The sequence below is a fragment of the Parasteatoda tepidariorum genome, chromosome 1, assembly GCF_043381705.1.
Source record: "Parasteatoda tepidariorum isolate YZ-2023 chromosome 1, CAS_Ptep_4.0, whole genome shotgun sequence".
Lineage (NCBI taxonomy): Eukaryota > Metazoa > Arthropoda > Arachnida > Araneae > Theridiidae > Parasteatoda > Parasteatoda tepidariorum.
In genome coordinates this window covers 2,417,360-2,430,679 of record NC_092204.1, presented here as the reverse complement: position 1 = coordinate 2,430,679, position 13,320 = coordinate 2,417,360, and the positions used below count along the sequence as shown (strand labels likewise).

Below are 13,320 nucleotides of genomic sequence, written 5' to 3'. Positions count from 1 at the left end.
CTAAATGCTATAAAAAAATCTTATTCTTGACAGTATTTTGCTCAAAATTTCAATAAGATTCTTGGCGAATAAAAAAAAATTAGCACTTTGTTTTCTTAACGCCAATATTGACCACTTTATTTCCAACTTAGTGCACCCAGCCAACCTAAGGAAACCCAGTTTCCATAACAACGGCTTGAGGTGAAACGGAGTATAATTGCTTTGAAAATTTTACTGCAAAAGCATTAAAGAATGCCATAGACAAAAATTCGTGTAATTATGTGACATTACAAACGAAAATGAGCAATATCGAACATGAAAATCAAAACAGTAGCATAGATATTGATAAAAAGTTTCAATCCTAACAGAAAGTACTTACTATTATAATTTTTTTTTTGTTCGGTAGAATGCAATTAAAACACGGACCTAGAAAATTTTCACCAGCCGTAAATTTGTCGGAAAGCTATGCTGCTTATAATTGCCGTTGTGGGGGAAAAGACCATTTGAGAATGCCAACCTTAATGTATCAAAAGATACCTCAAGATAGAATCAAGTTAGCATGTCTTATATACTAGTGAATTGATGTTTATTAATCGTAGTGGTAGTTACGCCATAATACTCCCCCACCAGAATTTTATCAAGGACAGAATTCGATGAACGGATACCACTAGTTGCTGTACTTGTGAAAGACCGGGAGAGCTGGATTAAGGTCACCAGGTTTTTTTGAGTGCTGAATGTGAGAGGTGTATTAACTTCACGGTCGTAGTCTCTCCTATGTTGCATTTAGCAGTCGAGTGCATGCAGGCTGACGTTGTGTATGATCGAGACGAGACTGAGTAGCAACAGCGTGAGGATAATCATGATGCAGTCGCAAATAGCAAGTCAACTGTTCAATGTGAACCATATATCGAAGTAGTCGTGATCATATCACGTCAGCAAGTCACCAATGTGGGGGAAAAGACCATTTGAGAATGCCAACCTTAATGTATCAAAAGGTACCTCGTGATTGAATCAAGTTAGCATGTCTTATATACTAGTGAATTGATGTTTAATAATGGTAGTGGTAGTTTCGCCACACCGTATTTACAGTCACAGTTAAAGCTTGTGCCTCTCATTGTACGAAAGTTTGATGCAATCGATTGCGCCATGAATGTATTTCTCGATCATATTTACCAATTTATGGTGCAACCTAAATAAAACAAGTTTTCATTAAACCTATTTAGGGTGCAATTAGCAACTTTGCACCAAAGATTGGGTAAACATTTACCGAGTTTTTTTTTACAGTGTACTTAATTGTTGAATTATAGAATCCCTCTTTTAAGAAATGCATGTAAGTAAAAAAGAAAAGAAGCGTGATCCTATATTAATAGCCATCTCAACCGAACTTGTCACATCTTAAGATTAACTGTTGCATTTAACGAAATAAAAATGCCTCTGAAGAAGTGACTCAAAACCCAAAACAAGTCATGAAGGAATGCCGCCACGCAGAAGCATGGTTGGAGAGAGTTTCTTCGCACACCAACACTTAAAAATTTAATTTCTTTTAAAAAGACTCGAACAAGAAACATTTGCTGCAGCTAAACCTAAAAGACCTCCTAAATATAATGTGTCAACAAAATGACATCAAATTATAAATTCAGATTCTGTAATTGAAAAAAAAAAAATTCTTAAATAACCCATTACAACCTTTGGATGAATGCAATGCACCACCGAACATAAATGAATTAAAAACACTCTTAGAGTGATGCAAAAACATTTCTCTTAGACATGACGATATTCACTTTATTATGTTCAATTTTACTGTAAATTTTTATTTAGAATGAAGATGAAACACAGGACAAAAATCTACTGTAGGGGAGAGTCGGGTAGCTCCGCCCAGCGGGTACCCCCGCCCAACGTCAATTTCATATGTATAGAATATTTTCTCAAGTCAATGTGCCATCGGACATTAATTATTATATTAAAAAGAGATTATTTTCAAATTTGCGGGGCTACCCGACTCTCCCCTAAGTTCATTTTTTTTGTGTCTTTTTGACTTCAAACCCGTATAGCGGATAATTAAAGTTCGTGTAAGCAACAGAGCACCCTATGTCTTTTTCTTTTTTTTTTCCCTTTAGCTTAATAAAAGTCGTCACACTGTTTAATTGTCGCATAAAGTATCATACTTTTAAGCCAAATTAACCAAATACTCTAAACTTGAAGGGGAAAAAATATTAATCCTATGCACAATGGAATTAACAGTAGTTGCTTACATATTCTTCAGATTATTGATTATACAATTAAATCAGATAAAAATTGAAAAAAATTACAGTATCTGCATACAATCAAGACTATTTTTAAGACTTACGAATATTTCGTGCATTAGAATTTCCTTGCTGAAATTCCAGTAGGATGGACACTTTGTCAGTGATCATTTGATTATAGTCTATCAAAATTAATTTAATGTGACTTTGAAATAGTTTTAAGACATAAGAATGTTTTACTGTGGATTATTGATAGACGCTCTACTTCCGCATGTTTGTGCGAGTAATTATGTAACAGCGAATACAACTTTTGTGTAACAATAATACACACTACCTTTCAACAATGGGAAAGACACTTTAAGATTTTGACATTTTTATGAATTCCTCAAGAAATACTAAGATTATTTTATAACGTCCGAGTTTGGACCCCTACTAAGTATCTATTTAGGGTCCGAGTTTAGAAATTACAACTTAATATTAAAGGGAGTTAGACGGCTTCGAAATTCGAACCCCACCCCCACATTTTATTTTCTTTATTATATTTTTATTATTATTCCATTATGCTTTCTTTAACAAAGAAAGATGCACAATTTTACTCAAAGAACACCTTACGCATGAGAAGCTGTCGAATATATTGTAAAAATAATTTATAACAATGGAAATAAGCCAATTTTTCCGGATTTTTCCAGTTTTTACAGATTATTCGCCATTTTACCAATTTAAAAAATTTATTTTCTATGTGTAGGACCCTCTAAAATATAGGAAAATACATTAAAAAAATAAAATTATGCAAAATAGGCGAAAGAAATAAAAAAGAAATTTTTTTGAAAAGTTCATAAAGCTGGGATTCGATCCTCTGCCCCCTCGTACCAGCCGTCAGTCACTAGTCCGGTGTCTTGACCACCAGACCACTCGAACACTAGAAGCCAGTTACAATTTCGCTTCAAAAGCCCTCTGACGGTCATATAAAGCTGGGATTCGAACCTGTGTCCCCTCTCCCCAGCCGTCAGTTCCTACTCCGGTGTCTTGACCACCAGACTACTCGAACACTTTAAGCTGGTCACGATTTCGCTTCAAAAGCCCTCTGACGGTCAGCTATGCCATAGACCTTTGAGGGGCCTCCTGCACCCCCTAATTACCCTATAAAAATTTGCTCCAGCGGACATGTTTCGACCATTGACCCCTACTTAGGGTTCGAGTTTGAAAATTATAACTTAATATTAAAGAGAGTTAGACGTTTTCGAAATTCGAACCCCAGCCCGCCAATTTATTTCATTTTTTATTTTTTTATTATTATTCCATTATGCGTTCTTTAACAAAGAAAGATGCACAATTTTACTCATAGAGCACCTTACGCATGAGAAACTGACGAATATATTGTAAAAATAATTTAAACAATGGAAATAAGCCAATTTTCCTGGATTTTTCCTGTTTTTATTCATTATTCGCCATTTTACCAATTTAAAAAAATTATTTCCTATATGTAGGACCCACTAAAATGTGGAAAAACACATTGAAAAAAATAATATAATGCGAAGTAATCGGAAGAGAAAAAAAAGAAATTTTTTTGTGAAAAGTTGAAAATGCTGGGATTCGAACTTGCGCCCCCTCGCCCCAGCCGTCAGTTACTAGTCCAGTGTCTTGACCATCATACCACTAGAACACGAGAAGCCTGCCACAATATCTCTTCAAAAGTCCTCTCACTGACAGCTATGCACTAGAACTTTGAGGGCCCCCCTGCACTCGCTAATTCACCTATAAAAATTTCCTGCAGCAGATATGCTTGGACCATAGACCCCTACTTAGGGTCCGAGTTTAAAAATTATAACTTAATATTAAATGGAGTTAGATGGCTTCGAAATTCGAACCCCACCCCGACATTTTTTTTTATTTAGTATATTTTTATTATTATTCCAGTATGCGTTCTTAAACAGAGAAAGATGCTCAATTTTACTAATAGAACAACTTTCGCATGAGAAACTCTTGAATATATTGTAAAAATAATTTAAAACAATGGAAATAAGCCAATTTTCCTGGATTTTTCCAGTTTTTACACATTATTCACCATTTTACCAATTTAAAAAAATTATTTCCTATACGTAAGACCCTCTGAAATGTGGAAAAACACATTGAAAAAATAATCTAATGCAAAATAATCAGAAGAAAAAAAAAGAAATCTTTTTGAAAAGTTGATAAAGCTGGGATTTGAACTTGTGCCCCCTCGCCCCAGCCGTCAGTTACTAGTCCGGTGTCTTGACCATCATACCACTAGAACACGAGTAGCCTGCCTCAATATCAAAACAAAAAATTGAAAGACATTTTTCAATGTTAACTAACGCAAGGCGCGATATCAGACCTTATTATTGACCCTTAATATTTTAATTGGATCATGTGTTATACCGGGTAAGAGTGTACCCTACCAGAGGAAATAATTATAGGTCAATTAGGGGGTACACAATGTGGCCCTGTATTTTACTATGTATGCGTATCTAAAATAAGTGTTCGGAGGGTTAACAAACGGCACGATATCTGCCCAATATTAACCTATAATATTTTAATTGGGACATGTTTTATATTACCTAGGTATAGTGTACCCTACCAGAGGAAATAATTATAGACTCCATAGGGTATACACAACGTTACCCTAAAGTTTACTGTGTATGTATATCTAAAATAGAGTTGCGTAAAGCTTTAAAATGAGGAAATTCGCGTTCTAAAACCCTTTATAATTAGGATGCTCCTATATCTCCCTCTCCTCTTGGATTCCTTTTTCTACCATTATATACATTATTCGCATCTTTAACAAAGCTCCAATATGGAAAGTATTGAATAAAGAAGTTAAAACAAAATAAAATAAATGATTTATCCAGTGTTTTTACTCCATTTTTGCGCATTATTCGCATTTTCCCGATGGAAAATTTTTTTAATTTTGTTTATAGAACCCTTTAAAATATTGAAAAAACACATGAGAAAATAATCTAAGATAAAATAAAAAAAAATAAAAATAAAAATTTAAAAATTGATCACAGCCAGGGTTTGAACCCGCGTCAGCACTCTCAACAAATCTTACGCGAGCTCTGCTCTTACCACTTATCCACGCCTAAACCTATCCACTGAAACACGCCAAGTCTGTTTCCTATCTGGGATCAAACCTTTAAGTGAAAAGTTTAAAAATAGTTCATATTTCTAAATCTAAACCAGTTTACTTATAACACTTCTGAATGACAAAATTTTTTTTTGTTGAAGGAGTGGATTCTGATGTCATAAGCAATCTCCGCCTCTTTTTGAGTCACTTGATTGTTGTTATTGTTGCAGTTAATTTACGTCGTACTAGAGCTTGCACAATGGGCTATTGGCGACGATCTGGGAAACATCCTTGAGGATGATCCGATGACCATCACAATTTTGAACCTCTGCAGAGGGGATGGCACCCCGCTTATGTAGCCCGACGACCAGCACGTGAAGTCGAGCACTTAACGGTAGAACAGTTTAGCGAGGACTAATACCGCACACCCTCTGTCCCTACGCAGACTAATCCAAGTTATCACCCACCCGCCCAATGACCGAAGGCAGTGATGTTTGACTTCGGTGATATGCTGGGAACCGCGTCTTAACGATCAGTCCACTGCGGGACTAGTAACTTGAAGTTAGTTTTATTTTAATCTAACTTAAAGTTATTCAGGTTAATTTTGAACATGCTGAGTTAATATTTGAGAGTTTTAAATTATGCGCAATGGAAAATAATCAACATTACGCGATTATCTTACGAATGCAGGTTTTCCATCAGCGAAAGTGAAAACGAAACTAAATTTCTGTATGCAAGCTTGTAAGCTATAAGCTTAATACACATTGTTTTAAGAATTAATTTTCAGTGAGGAATTATTTGCGTGGCATCAATTTGTGTTTCAAGCGGCATCATGGCGGTCTTGAGCAGAAATGTTCCTGTATTTAATGTTTACTCTTTTTAAAGTTATGAATTTTCAAGGTTTTTTTTTAAATTTTTTTTTTGTTAATTTAAGTAACTTTTAACTATAAAAGGCATTTCCAAATGTTCTGTTTTTCACTTTGGAAATGTGTGATATTTGTGCAGACGTTCTCGAACTGCTCCAAAGATGTATGTTTTTAAGTTTATTTTGTAAATATTGAATTTATATTTAGTTATGACTTTCTTTATTTGTGCTAAAATAATCGTATTTATCGTTAGCGTTCAGTTACATAGGGTTGTGATGCAAAAATATCATAAAATTTATGAAAATAATCTAACGCATATATTGAGATCTCAGATATTTATGTAAATATTTTTTAATTTTCAGCTTTTATCCTGGTTGTTCGATTGATTTATTAAACTAGCATTACATTGTTGATCGATTATGTATCAATAAGATTTAAAATAATTCTTATTTAATATTTAATTATGTAGTTCGCTTTTTTCAGTATTAAATGCTATGCTAAGCATAATGTATTTACAACTGCTCTGCTTCAATGAAGAGTTAAATTAGTGTAGGGAAGCCACAGCCTTTTTGATTTAAGAGAAGACAAAAAAGAAATCAATCTATGATGTTATTTCAAGTTATTTGTAGCAACTTCCTCAATATTTCGGATAAAGAGTTATCTTCATATTGTAACTATTTTAATATAATTTTTTTTTTGTATATTTTGAAAGAATAATTATATATAAATTTTAATATTATTGATTTGGGAATTGATAAATTGAATTATTATTTTATGATATAGATTTTGAATGTATATAACTTATTAAAAATCCTCAAATTTTATTTGTGGTGATAAATCTTCAGGTCTTCCACAACTTGTTCTAAATCTTTTTAATATTTATAAATTTGAAATTATTTAAAAAAATTTGATTGTTAAGGATGTGACTGATACAAATATCAAAATTGCCTAGTGGCCAATTAGTTTAATACGTATTTCAGTGAATTATTTCAGAATTTATTAAAAGAAGTTTTTTTTTAAATCTATGTTCCGTGAATTATGACGTTTTTGAAAAGATTCACTTTTTAAAGACTGTGACTTCTAATAGTTATGACTAATGCAAATTAATTTTTATGGAAGTAACACTATGATTTTAAATTAGATTAGCTTTGCTCTATAAAAACCATAAATATGTGGAAGATTACGAAAGGAAAACTACTTATAGTTAAGAATAAATAGTCATAATGATTTTATGAACATATTGATAAGCTAAAAAGAATTTTATTGAAACATTTTTTGAGTATAACTATTATTTTTTGTACATATTTTTTGATAAAATAAATGAGAAAATATAGATTTTTATTTAGCAAGCATGTCCTGTTTACCATTAAATAAGAAATAATCTTCATACTTAATTGTTACATAGTAGATTTACAATGCCACAAAGAACTTTATTATAAGGAAAAATTAGAATATTAAATATTTTTCTTTAAATCAGTGATTAGCTCAGCTAATACTCCCTGTGGCTGAATCGTGGCAACATTGTTGAAAACGTTTGCTTCTTGCAGAAAGAGTTTTCCTTGGGAAGTCAAAAAGTTTGATTTTCTTTTCTGAAGAAATTTTCATTCTATTTTTTATGTAGTTATTAGGGGAGAGTGGCTAACCTTGAGACACTTTTTTATTTTCATTTTTTATTATTTTGATCAATTTTTTTTATTTTGATCAATTATTGTCAAAATTTTACCTGGTATTCTTGTAACATTTGAAAACATTTTTAACTAGGTTTTGATTTTGTATCTGTCATAGAAAAAATTTTAAAATTTTTTTTAGTTACCTTGTTATTTGTCCCAAGGTACCTATTTTGTGAAAATTAGAAATTATATTAAAGAACCAACACAAAAATAAAATTTAAGGAAAAAGTATTTTGTGAAGGTACCGCTAAACGGTAGTAAATTTGGTTTGGACAGACCCCTGAACACGCATTTAGTAACTCCCTTTCAAAGAGTCCGACTTGCATGATTTCATCATTGATCTATTTTATCATTAGTTACTACGGTTTTCACGATTTTTTAAAAATTATTTTTTCAATGAGACTATTTACAGAATGCGAAAAAAGAAATAATTAGAATGCCCCCCCCCATCCCACAAAATGTGAGAATATTGATCATAATGTTGAACAAAAAAAATTTTATGTATTCAAGTTATATATTTTATTTTAACCAAAAAGTTATAATTATTATTATTTTGAAGTTGACTTTTCTGTTACTTTAAATTAGTAGCATGTATATTTGCTATTTTTTAAAGTATCTCCTAGAACGATATAAGCATTAGAGAAATATATCGCAGAAAGCCCAAAACAATACTGACATAGGACTAAGTAAAACACACGTACAGGACAAGACACGTGGGTTTTACTGTCCTTAACTGTCTTAAGGTGTCCAAAACCTTGAACTTTGGTAAAAAGTGAACTTTGGTAAAAGGTAAAAATTCTATATGTGTAACCATTGTACAGATAATAATTACATATATCAATAAATATTTGATATTTTTTATGCAATTTACTTCAACTTACTAAAGGAAAATAATGTAATAGAATAGGAAAATGTTTATAATTTTTGAAGCTCTACAATTCATCGAACAACAAAAGTGAATACCTTATCCTTTAAATATAAATATGCTTTTAATACTGATAAATTATGTTTTTGCATAAGGATAGATAATGCAATATTAAAAATAATAATAATTTAAAAAAAATAAATAATAAGGTTGTTTAAAGTTAACCGTTTATTTTTCACAATATTTTTTTTTTAAAAATGTTATAATTTCTGCATCACAGGATGATAAAAAAGACATCTATTTAAAAAAAGAATTATTTTTAATGAAAGTTCAGAAATTTTTTCGAAATCATCACATACCAAGTGCATTGTTGAAAGAAATACCAAATATAGTGAAACCGCAACTGCCAGGGGATACAATTTTGAAGAGCCAGTTGGCTTGTATTGAGACTTATTAGAAAAAAAGTCAAGCCTATCAGCATATAATTGAGGAAAATGAGCATCTCATTGATAGGAACATAGCAAATCTTATAAATAATTTCAATTTGTTGAATTAATCTAAAGATTTAATGTTGCAACTATAACCCATTGGTGATGCACTAGAGCGATTGCAAAGTGACACTGTAATTTTAGATGAAGTATGCCATGCTTGTAAACGCCTATTAAAGAAGACAATTTACAACTCCGTCTTCAAGAAGTTTCAAAGCGAATGGCTCAAGCAATGAAGTATTTCATTTCATTACTTTGCCTATTTATTAAACCCTAAATATAATGGAGAAGGCTTGTCTGATGTGCAAAAAGAAAGTGCTCAGTAATATTTAACTGACAAATTTCCTTAGTACATTTCTCTTTTGATTGCTTTACGAAGCTGAAGTGACATCATGTCCGAAAACTTACTTCACACAATATTTTTTGTGCTGTATTATTTATTACAGCAACCTAATCTAGAAATGAAACAAGAATTTGAGGAGCCCTATTCGTGTGGTTTCGTCGTCAATGTTTTTGTGATAATTACTACTACCAATTTCATTATTATCTTTGTTATAGTAATGATTATTTACAAAATGTGAGAATGTCACCCATAATATTACAATAAAAAATTATTAACTGCTTTATTAAAAAAGATATAGTTTTTTTTTTTGTAAACATAGCGCTTTTGTTATTTTAAATTTATAGCACAGATATTTGTTAAGAGTATCTTGCAGAAAGATATTAGTGCTAAAGAGTTTCGTTGCAGATAGCTCGAAAAAATTTTGCTACAGGGGTTTATAATTTGTAAAAAAATTTGGATAATTCACAGCTTCAATAATTTTGGCTATATTTTATAATAATATAAATCATAATTATAGCGTTATATAATGCAAGTATTGTAACAGATTTAATGTTTTATAAATGACAAAAAAGAAACTGGCCCTCCAATGGCAGACTAATCCAATGACAAAAAAGAAACTAGCTCTAGGTTTTTTGACACTTTTCCACAGGTTTCTGATGTCATAAACCCAACCCTGCATTTCTATCGTCTTGATTGTTTGACATGTGTTGCAAATTCTTTTATGTGTAAAATTTGTAATATATTTAATGTATTTAATATTTATATTGCAGATGAAAATGAAGTTAAAAAAGGAGAATTGCGAGTCCTATCTAGACAGGAAATGAACCATTTCTGTACATTTCTTCAGAATTGGATTCAAAGGTATCATCATTTATCTTTTTGTGCCTTCCTCATTTGTTACTTTTGATGAAGGAAATGGTTTAATATTAAAGTTTATTTCTCTGGAAATATGAATAGAAGTGTGGTTCCTGTGACAGAATTGCAGTGACATAGTCGTAACGAAGTTTTTGCAGAAAGTTTTTTTTTTTTTTNTTTTTTTTTTTTTTTTTTTTTTTTTTTTTTTTTTTTTTTTTTTTTTTTTTTTTGAGAGGTAACAAAAAATAAATTTTTTTTTCTACAGTAATTTACACGTAATATTTTAATAATGCATTTAGATATTTATTATTTTTTTTGACATGCTCAATTTAGGTTGATAGTATCGTAAATCGGTGTAATGTTTTGATTGTATTTTTGGCAGTTATAGATATTGATTTTCTTGTGGATTTGAAATATCCTGATATATTTCAAACAATATGGAAAATTCGAGTCGTGCATTTGAGTATTTACTTTTTACAGCAATAATTTTATCGAATTTTTGATAGTTATCGCTATTGATTTCTCCATAGTTTTTAAATTCAATATTTTTACACGATATTATTTATTACAGTGGTTTCCAACTGGCTGCCCGGGACCGCATCCAGCCCACGTTGCCTTTTTTTGTGGCCTGCGAACTAAAATTTATTAGTTGTCATTTTTTTGCCGACAATTTTCATAAAAAATCTATATGGGTTTAAAATACTTTTCTCATTAATGAAAACCTAATTTCTTCGTTTCTGTGAGATTTATGATACCAATGGTGCAAAAAAAATTTTTTTTCTCAGGTTTTGCATCGAAGAAAATATTTATTCAGATACAAAAATAATCGTGTATGTTGCTCTTTTTTTTAAATTTCTTTTCTTTCTTTTTTTTTTGTATTTTGTGAATATAATTAAGCATGTGTGTATCAGAAATTTTCTCGAAGAAATTCTCCGATTTAACTTTTTGAAACCACTCATTTTGGACGAAAATATTTACACACACATTTGTATTTTTAAAATGTAAATATCTGTTCTCTTTTGGTTGCAGCAGACAAACTTCAATTTTGTCTTTGAACATTTTGTGTGCTACTATGTAAGTTTTAATACCAACCTTTTCAAAGTTTTATATCTTAACAATTGCAAATGAATCTGTTGCACATTAATTGTTTAATACATGGGTGCACGTTAAAGTTCTTGCAGCCTAAATTTTTTAATATGCAATTAAATATTTTTAAAAATCTATTTCTTATTTTAATTTACTTTTATTCAATACTTTTTGTCAATACTTTTGTTTTGTACAACTTGGTAAAAATCTGACAGTAATATTTAATATTCCATCAAACATAAAAGAGTCCTACATGAAATTTTGATAAACTTGCAGCCCGTCATTTGATTTGTGTTTTTAATTGTGGCCTTCGGTCTCATGTAAGTTGGAAACCCCTGATTTATTACAACAACCTAATCTCGAAATGAAACACGTATTTGAGGAGTCCGATTCGCATGATTTCGTCGTCAATCTTTTTTTCGGCAATTAGTACTACTACGGATTTCATGATTTTTGATTATGTTTTTTATAGTGATGATTATTTACAAAATGTGAAGAAGGAGATAATTTGTGCGTTCTCTCCTTAGCAAAATGCGAGAATATCACCTATATTAGAATATTCAGAGATGATTGTACTCCGGAAATCCGGATTTTTCACTAAACGAGATCAGGAAGGTTCCGGAAATCATTGATCACATTTATGTATAAAAATTCTTGTATATTTTATTTAAAAATATTAGAACTAAAATTTATGCTTGGCATCTCATTCATTTGTAAATATTTTTTCTGATAGAATAATAAATGTGATGAAAGATAAAAGTAAACTTATACATAATTATTAATTTAAATTATGTTGAATATAATTCATTTAGAATGTCATGTTTTGAAAATATCAATAATTTAAATTTATAATGATATTAATTTTTTGAAATGCGTCATCAATGATTTTACTCGAGAAATTTTCTGGATTTTTGAGTTAGGCTCACAATCACCCCTGAATATTACATGTTCAATTAAATAAAAATATATATAGTTTTTTTTTTGTAATCACATTTTACAGAAATTTTTGTTATCTTAACACACACATAACTTTTTTTGTTATTTTAAATTAGTAACATATATGTCTGTTATTATTAAAAAGTATCTTACAGAAAGATATCAGTGATAGAGAGTTTTGTCGCAGATAGCTCGAGAAAATTCTGCCATTGGGTTGTAAATTCTAACAATATATCATCTATCAGAGTGTGCTAAAAGAGTTTTTTTTTCCTATTTCAGGCAATGCACATGTTGTTTCAAGGACCCTAAAAACTTTGATAGATTCAATTCGGTAGTGCAAGGATTTATTTTGAACATTATTGAAATACTGCAACAGATTGTCAAAGATGTTAAATCTTTGAAATATTCAGAACCTCACCCCAATGACGCAATATCTAGTGAACATAAAAAGTCTGATGGGAAAAATAATGAGAAAGACTCAAAAGAAAAAGTTAAACTTAGTTCCTTACAGGAAACGGAAAAAGAATCAAAGAAAGCGTTAGTAAACAAAGACTCTACTACGAAAGATGTGCTGAGTTTAGAAGAGAAAGAAAAATATATTTGCATTTTCTCTAAGGTTTTTCTCCTTAATTTTCCTTTATATGTTGCTTTTAAACATAGTATGCAATCAAAATTGGATGTAAGTATAGATATATATATATTTTATCTCTTTTAAATAGTTTAAATTGATGTTTTGACTGAAACAATTTTTATTCATTATATAAGTCTAATTTTGAAATATTGTGATTTGTTTCATGTTTTATAATTGTTGATTTGAGTTTGGTTGTTAATGTCTCACCTTGATTCTCCAACTGAGCATATATACCAAATGTAATATTTTATGAAAGAAGTTTATGGTGTGTCT

The 13,320-nt window shown here is 30.5% G+C and overlaps 1 protein-coding gene across 1 annotated transcript in view; it reads left to right on the top strand.

Annotated features, from left to right (window-relative positions):
• The first annotated feature begins 6,111 nt into the window (after positions 1-6,111).
• Positions 6,112-13,320, top strand: part of LOC107450126 (ubiquitinyl hydrolase 1 puf) — a 172,789-nt gene continuing 165,580 nt past the window's right edge. Inside the window, exons 1-3 of the mRNA XM_071186397.1 lie at positions 6,112-6,336; positions 10,310-10,400; positions 12,696-13,095. Coding sequence (XP_071042498.1) covers positions 6,294-6,336; positions 10,310-10,400; positions 12,696-13,095 — 534 coding nt within the window. The 5' untranslated portion in view covers positions 6,112-6,293. The remainder of the gene's footprint in view (positions 6,337-10,309; positions 10,401-12,695; positions 13,096-13,320) is intronic.